General features: G+C 41.8%; 1 protein-coding gene across 6 annotated transcripts; it reads right to left on the bottom strand.

Moving 5' to 3' along the window:
- Positions 1–1,169: 1,169 nt before the first annotated feature.
- On the bottom strand, positions 1,170–7,033 carry LOC123046472 (uncharacterized). Of its 6 annotated transcripts, XM_044469846.1 has the most exons (8): positions 6,899–7,033; positions 6,678–6,797; positions 5,234–5,399; positions 4,928–5,074; positions 4,574–4,618; positions 3,452–3,553; positions 2,166–2,279; positions 1,170–1,644 (listed from the first exon to the last, which is right to left on the bottom strand). In XM_044469846.1, the coding sequence occupies exons 4-8, from the start codon at positions 4,974–4,976 to the stop codon at positions 1,499–1,501; spliced, it is 456 nt and encodes a 151-aa protein (XP_044325781.1). In that variant the 5' UTR covers positions 4,977–5,074; positions 5,234–5,399; positions 6,678–6,797; positions 6,899–7,033; the 3' UTR covers positions 1,170–1,498. The 6 variants fall into 6 exon arrangements, 5 of the variants coding, with proteins under 5 accessions (XP_044325781.1, XP_044325782.1, XP_044325780.1 ...); XM_044469847.1 differs by lacking the exon at positions 5,234–5,399; XM_044469845.1 differs by having other exon boundaries at positions 6,678–7,030.
- Between the last annotated feature and the right edge of the window lie 1,219 nt (positions 7,034–8,252).

The raw sequence follows: 8,252 nt of genomic DNA, 5'->3' as shown, positions 1-8,252 counted from the left end.
TTTAAGCTTTGATATTTTTCTTATGATTGTCTATCTTCTATTCTAATTGGTTGCAAGTGTGTAAAACCACCGACTCTCACCGGTTATACCGCTTTTACTAGGACCAGGGACCAAATTTACTGTATCTTGAAAGTTTAGCAACCAAAATCGATTTCTTCATTTTTCTTGGTAATATTAGCGAGTATTGCCTTTATTCATGGTCACTCAACCTCAAAGATCACTTTCGTGGTCCCCCTCTCCGCGCCAGGCCTCCTAGGTGAAAACCCTTGATCGTCCTTTGATCGCGAGGGCGAGGCGTGTTGCATCACCACCCTAGGGGGGGGGGGTGACGTGGATCTCCGGCACCCTCCCGTTACGTCCATTTGACATGGTGGGCGAGCTCGGATCCTTCTCGATGCATCTTTGACTCTGGCATGGGGCAGTCCCGGCGGCTTCCTATATTTTAAATGCAACGTGAGTAGCATCGCTAGCTCTCATTCCTCATCCTCTGCAGGTAGAATTGGCGATTCATGGCCTGAAGCGCGAGCAAAGAGTGTCCTCTCCGACGACAACTTGCAATTGGTGTGTCTGTTACATGCATGTTTGGTGGTTTCTCATGGAGGCACGGGTTTTCTTCTAGTCAATAGCCTCACTTCATCTTGTTGAGGTGTGAGCAGTAGTGTACTCTTCTTTTATATTTGATCTGCTTTGTAAGAGGATTTTTATTAGAACATCTCTGTAACTTGCAAGATGATTTCATCACCACCTTCTATCGGTTTGGCCTTTTTTCTTGAGTCGTATTTTTTTGGTCGTGCTGCTTTACATATAAAGCGGGCCGGAAGCCTTTTTTGATAGAAAAATTAGGAAAATAATTGTTAGACTCGCTAAGCTTGATAAATAGATTAAATATTTTAGTGGGAGAGTAGGAAGAGATATTTTAGTGTGGAGTGGGGGCAAATCATTGGAGTCAGGGCATTTATTATATAAATTTAAAGAATTTCAATTTTTTTTAATACAAGCAATTTCTCTTTGAATTTTAAAAATTGAGTGGGGCCTAGGCACCCACTCAGCACTATGTAGGTCCGCCCCTGCACCCAGTAATGTTCATACTAGAGGCTGGGGCGCACCCTGGCGCGCCTGTTGTGCAATCCTGTGCGCACTTGCCTTAGTGGTGGAGTTGCGAACGTGCATATGCGTTTCAGAGTACCTCAATTGTTAAAATATGAATACAATGAACACAAGCTTAGAAGAAAAGTGTTCGATCATCATACATATAAGGTAGTAGGTGCATATTATAAGATAGGCCAGAGTCTTACAAGGTGGATGATAGAGCACAACATTGAGATAAGCTAAAGACGATATACGGTTCATATATATCCTGCTGATGACCTTATACCTAGAGACGATGTGATGGACGGTGAGGGAGAGACGATGTGATGACCTTATGCCTTTCCTTGCGCTTGAAATGGAAGGCGCAGATGTCGCCATCCTGAATGTTAGCGTGGTGACGAAACCATGATCAATCCGTCGTGATGGTGGCCCTCCTGCCGGTTTCAAGCATGAAGCGATTGTCGCAGTTCACGGTGCCGTCTGCGAGCTTCAGTGGAAGGGTGTCATCATTTCCGTCAATGTACTTCTGTCCTCTGTGTACTCTACCTGAAAATACTATCAAGACAAAGAGAAACACTTAATTGATGGCAAGACTTCTTCTGAAATATTAGACATGTACAACTCGTCTGATCCCCTTTGGCCGGGAGCCATGAATCAAAGATTTTGAAACTGCAAGAATACGACACCGATGCAGAGAGCTAGCCATTCATGTAATTAATACTGAAGCGAAAATCTTAATCAATGACCAAACTAAAATAATACTCCCTCCGTTCCGAAATATAAGTCTTTTCTGAGATTCCAAACGGGGACTACATAAGCAGCAAAATGAGTGAATCTACATTCGACAAAATGTCTATATACATCGATGTGTAGTCCTTATTAAAATATCTAAAAGGACTTGTATTTAGGAAAGGAGGGAGTATAATCTGGACTAATCCTAAAGCCAATGAGATAAATCATAGACTAAATGAAACTAATGATTGAACTACAAAGAGCAGATATGACCTTGTAATGCCTGAAAAGTGTATCTGAATGTTATGATAGAAGTGTCCATGAGAATAGAGTTGAAGCTATACCTGATGGGTTGCACCCCCGTTTAGTGTGACTCGAGGTGCCATAGCGCGTTCCTACCTGCGACGGGTGCGGTTCTTGCGGATATGGTTGCCGCGTAGCGCCGCCGACGTGGCCATCTTTTTACATGAGGATTAAGAAAAGGCTTAAAGTTTGGATAAAAATAATATTAGTTCATGAAACAATTCTAGATATTAACCACCACAAGCATGTCAAACCTTGACAAACCCAATTGAAACAGCAGTTCTAGATATAGAAAAGGAAAACATGGATGGCATAAAGCGGGCGACCAGAGGAACGCTGAACTGCTCGACAGTATAGAAATAGCCATATAATCACCATCCTTAAGTTGGTAAACATAATAACAGTTCTTGAAAAATCTCTTCAATTTGTGTTTGTACCCTGAATCTCTGGTCAAGTCATAATCCAGTGAAACATTTCTAGATCCCCAGAAAGTACTTTTCTTCTAGTATGCTACTATCTTGAATCAGATGGTCTAATTCAGGTGATATTGATAAACTACAACACATTAGTTTCATAATAAGAATGCAACTGATTGTAGGAACCGAATGGTAGGAAACGGGAGACAAATCAGAGGAACGAAAATCTACACCAAAACATCAACAAAATTTGTCCTAGAGTCACGAATCAAAGATTTTAAAACAGCAAGTCTACAAACAAACCAAATTTCTAGATCTCCATGTCATGAACTGATGTAAAGAAATTTGTAAAACACGAGTCTATGCACAATCCATCTCATCCCCTTTGCCCGAGAGGCACGAATCAAAGAACAGTAATGTCAAATATCCCCTCATGTCTGATAATTTTTACTGGCATGGCTGCATGGGTGTATGTGTCAATAATACCCTCAATGTTTGCATCATGCAAAAGAACTGTATAATGTGAAGCTGGAATTTGAAGTACGAAAAAAATGCATTCTTATAGAGCAGATGTAATTTGAATCTGGAATGTATAAAAAGTGCACTCAAACAGATTTCATTGCAAATAAAAAAACATGCTTGAGATTTGAACCCTGCCCTGCTATGAATAGGACAAACTACTCAACTCAGTTTCTAGAATTATCATATAAAAATCTCATGCCGGATAAAACAAATCACGCATCATTTTGCTAATTAGTAGACCATCATGCATGAGTTTTCCGCTCATGCTAGCGATAGTTTTGCGTCTCTTTCTTTGGATTGTAATGAACATTATAGTTAACCAATAAAGGTCCCTGTTTTCCTTAGAAACATTAGTGCGCTGAATAAATGTAGGCAAGAGTAGCTAATACCTGGCTGCAATTGGAGCATCAGTAGTTCCAACTTATCGTGCAGTACCAAGCAGAGGCCATCGATCAGCCATCGCCCATGTGATCGGACTAAGTTTGGAATACCTAGGAAAACATATTGCTTTATGAGTGATGTGATGCTATGTAATTTTAATAGGGCAAAGGCAGAGAAGATATGTTCTCATGTGAAATAGAAATCGGCCTATTGTTGATGGTATTAAATTAGAAACAAGTAAACTACAAATTCCGATACAACAAGAATTTTGGACCTGAACAACAACGATATAGATGGCATATAATGCAAACATTTTCTTGACATAACATCTAGAGTTCCACAGTAAAACAGGAAGTAGAAATCCATGAAATTCAAAATACGAACGAAAGCACGGCCTGCTGTGCGCTGCCCGTAGAAGCGGTGGGCAATTGGAATAGACAGCCAACTTGAATGTCGATAGGATCTAAATAGTATATACAGAGGTAACTACATTCATAGGTGATTTTTCTTAACCCGGGTCGTCACAAATCGTAACCGATAAGGAGAGAAGTTGATTGCATACATGTAGGTTCAAAGTGAGATGGATCACAAATTTATTATGATAAGTTCAAGTGTTTGGAGAAGTATGTTTCTAAACCCATTGGTCCCTTTTCAGCAGCACAAAATCGACGGTAAATCCTCAAGCAGTTTGCACGACTGTAATGACGTCAAGTAGCTACAAGAGTTTTGTTCCCGCAAAAAAAGAGTTGTCATTTGTCAAAGCGTTTAGACACTAACCATGTTATTTGAGATGGGAAATGACCTTCGTAGGTGTATAGGAAAGGATCTTTGAGAGTACCTGGTAAGGTACAATTTTCTAGAAGCAGAAAGCCGCTAAAGCGGTGGGCAAACAGGACGGATACCGCAATGATGAGTGTCTGGCACTGCGAAACGGGTTGCGTTATAGCATCGATCATTCAATTTTTCAATATCCATCCACACCACAACAAATTAGTATAGCATGCTCAAAATTAATCTATCTGTAGCTGGACTTGAACAACTGTCGCTGAACTTAAAGAAAAAAATGAATAGAATTAAAATGTATTAATTCAAAAATGACATGAAACATCATTGATGAACTTTGTATGTACCTAAGGGAAACATAAATGGGTAGTCCAGCAAAGCATAGTGTGGAACTGCAGATTCAAAATATTCAGATCATGTTAAATTAAATACCCGCATATATGTGCAAATATATAACTTTTAAATTTCACCAGTAAGTAATGACAACAGTTTGGCATTAACAATACTGTAAAAAATAGCAGAAAGCATAGTTAAGCGACATCCAATCGCCTGGAAGAGAGTTTTCCACATATGTTTTTGGCAACATCTACGGAAATACAACTGAAGCTAGCAGTATCTGAAAAACAGACCGACATCCATACTCGATTGTAGATAAATACTATAGCAGGACATAATTTTTATAGTATACTGAATTTAGTAACCTGGGTAGGTAGCTACAAATTTGGATTCTGACCTCCCTCGAATTACCATCTCTTACTGTATCATACCAAGGCTTCCTCACATGGCATCACATATGAAGTGCCCATTACTAACTTGTATACTTTGTCCTGTTTATATATCTCCAGTACCTAAAAATGAGGAAGCCACATATTACAATCTTTTATTGCACCAAACCTTCCTTATACAACATCAAGAATATCAAACCCCGAAAAGTCAAGATAAACGTGCATGTTAGCATGTATTCCAGTTTTCACTGATCATATTTAAGATCATGTGGCATGTCTCACCATTAAGCACAAAAGCTTGAGACACGATGAAGTACATTATATAGTAAGACATGATCTAGCCAAGCTATGTCATGAGCATAACCACTTCAAAATATAGGAATCTGTTTGAAAAACTTCTAATCTGATTTGGTGGCAACTCTGGCTGCAGCGGCCAGTGCCCATGCACCTGATAAAATATAAACCTTGTAATTAATTTACAGGAAAATATGAAAGGAAGCAAAGAAATTAAGAAGTATACTAAGGGATGCAATAAAACATCACGCATCTCACGGTCAGATATGAACATAGTGTCAAGTCAACTAATTTTTCAGTCTAGAGAAGTAAAATTCTTGCTAACGAAAAAATTCTGCAATGCACGAGCTGCATGGAAGATGCAAAACACAATTAAGCATAGCCGATAGTTGTGTAAGGAAAGCATTACGCAAAACCTACATATCCAGCGGTAAAAAATAAACCTCAAGTGATGAATTAATTAGTGACCAAACTACATGATGTATCATATCCTCTGCTCTGAAAATATATGGGTGCAACAAGCACTGAAGTGCTGTAACATGTACCGCACCTATAATAAGATTAGTAGCTCTCCTTTGCAATTTACAACTGATGCCCACCATGACATGCAAATTATCTGAAAAAGCTAATCTTTGGCAAAGAAGAAAATTCTCTTCTGAAATATCAATTGAACCATATGACCTAATTTCAGGATGCGAAAAATCTAGGTAAAACATAAATTTATGATACAGTCTATAGATAACAATATATATGGCTTTTAGTGCCCTATATACCAGTAGACATGACCATGAGCACAGATTCAAAGCCAAAAGGCATGGAAAGGAGTCAAATATATACCATAGAAAAACAAAACTGGGAATGTCGAAAAGGCCGTATACAGAGTATACAGATATAATGACACAATAAGATCAACAACATGATGTAATAGTGGCTATGATTTGTTTCTGGTAAAACCATCACAGAGAAAGAAAATTGTTGGACAAACAACCCTTTGTTTTTTATGTGTGGCTGCACAAACAACCATATGTTTTCATGTGTAACAATAACATTAATTTCAACTCAATCGTTGGAAATTCAGATCATGGCACCCTTTCATGCACAAAAGAACGAGACCACCAACATTTCTATGCACAAAGGAACAATAATCGTAGGCCCTACCTGGATTCAGACAAAAAACAAAAAGCATAAATTTAACACCCCCGCTAAAAACAAGCCAACATGGATACAAGGGAGCTACGAGAATCCAATGCACAGAGAATAGTACTTTTGGCTTTTACCAAAAAAGAAAGCCCTCATTGGCCAACCTGCACATCAATACACACAACAACCAGGACAAGCAGAACATACTGAATCCCAAAAACAAATTGCCATACAACCGCACACCTAGCTATGGAAAAGAATATGAGTGGAAAGGAGGAGAAGAGGGGTTGACCAGTCGATCCATGAATGGAGACGCAGGAGGGTGCTTATAAAGGATGTGCAGGCAGAGATCAAGGGAGGCACATCCAGGGGACCGACCAAGAGGAAGAGAATCCGCTCAAATCGGACCAATCTGTAGGGAAAATGAAAAAAAAATCATATGAGTAGCAACCAATGAACAGGAATGTCCAACCACAACTGGGAGCAGCCATCGCAGTTGAGGCGAAGACCAACTTCAGAAACGAGGGAGCATCTTCTTCCTCCCCCGTGGCCTCCTGCCCTCTCTCCCACGACCTCCATGGCCTCCTCTTCTTCCTCCCCCATGACTTTCATGCTCTCTTCTCCTTCCTCCCCCACGACCTCATCTCCTTCCTGTGAGAGGCTATGGTTAGTTGTGCGGGCGCGCCTGGGGGCACACAACAGCTGCTAGGGCGGCAAATTGGTTGGGTGAGGCGAGGAGGAGCCTTGCCTATTGATGGCGGCGTCAGAGTTGGCCGTGCCCAGGAGGAACGGACGTGGCGGCGGCCGCGGCGATTTGTGGAGAGAGAGAGGGAGTCGGGAGAGCAGGAGGAGAAAGGGGATGAGGGAGCTGCCTATCTGAGACTGCGATCGATCTCTTTTAATTTTTTTATCTCTCCCTTCGGCACAGTAAAAGTGATGAGCTGGATAGCCCCAGCGTTCGCTCTTCACGCGACTGTTAATGGGTTTAATAGGGGGTCAAGCATCCAGGAGCTCTAAATCCTCTTCCCTTGTTTTGATTTTTCTATATGGGTCATGCAAAGTCTTGCGGGTTGGATCGTTATTTTATTGGCGACTGCTAGCAATCAGCCGGATGATCCCCGAGCAGGATCATCCGCCTCAGCAGCCACATGATTAAATCATTAATCATCGTCTGATCAAATCCTTGTGCGACCGGGTCATCTCTTCCTATCCTGCCTTCCTCATCGCTCGCAACTAACCACAAAAAGAGTACGCCGGTAGTCTGCCTTGCAACCCCTCACACCTAGGCGCACGACAGTCTCCTCATAGCACTGGCTCATTGGCGATGTCTCGCAGCGCCGCGCAAGACCTGTGGTCCTCGTCAACGCCCTCCATGCTCGGAGCTTAGCCGCCCACTCAGATCGCATCAGTCCGCTCGTAGCACACGCTGCTACTGTCGTGGTTCTAAGTCTGACAGTAGAAAGGGGGTAGGTATGGAGAGGCAAGATCTTAGCTATGGCGAAGATGTACACACGAGGTTTACGAGTTAAGGCCCTTCTCAGAGGAAGTAACAGCCCTACGTCTCGATGCCCGGAGGTGGTCGATTGGTTTATGTGTGTTGTGTTACAGGGGGTGCGAACCCTTGCCCCAGACGAGGGGGGTGGCTTATACAGAGTGCGCCAGGACCCCGGCCCACCTCCATTACAAGGAGCTTAATGTACATAAAGTAAGGGCGTTACTGGTAACGGCAGTCTTAAATACTCTTAATGCTCATGAAGACTAAGGAGTGAATGCCCAGCCGTTGTGCGTTCTTCCGACTCCTGGTCTTCGATGTAGTCGAGTCATTCCCCATACGGTCGAGTGAAAGTGGGGAATGAAACTCGAGTGA

Source organism: Triticum aestivum, chromosome 2B (genome assembly GCF_018294505.1).
Source record: "Triticum aestivum cultivar Chinese Spring chromosome 2B, IWGSC CS RefSeq v2.1, whole genome shotgun sequence".
NCBI classification, from domain to species: domain Eukaryota; kingdom Viridiplantae; phylum Streptophyta; class Magnoliopsida; order Poales; family Poaceae; genus Triticum; species Triticum aestivum.
This window is presented reverse-complemented; position numbering and strand designations above follow the sequence as displayed.

Coding starts and splice junctions, on each gene's coding strand:
- LOC123046472 (XM_044469846.1), bottom strand. CDS start 4,976: ATGGTAATTCGAGGGAGGTCAGAATCCAAATTTGTAGCTACCTACCCA. Junction 2,280..3,451: donor GATGCTCCAATTGCAGCCAG/GTATTAGCTACT, acceptor TCATGTAAAAAG/ATGGCCACGTCGGCGGCGCT. Junction 1,645..2,165: donor ACGGGGGTGCAACCCATCAG/GTATAGCTTCAA, acceptor TTGTCTTGATAG/TATTTTCAGGTAGAGTACAC.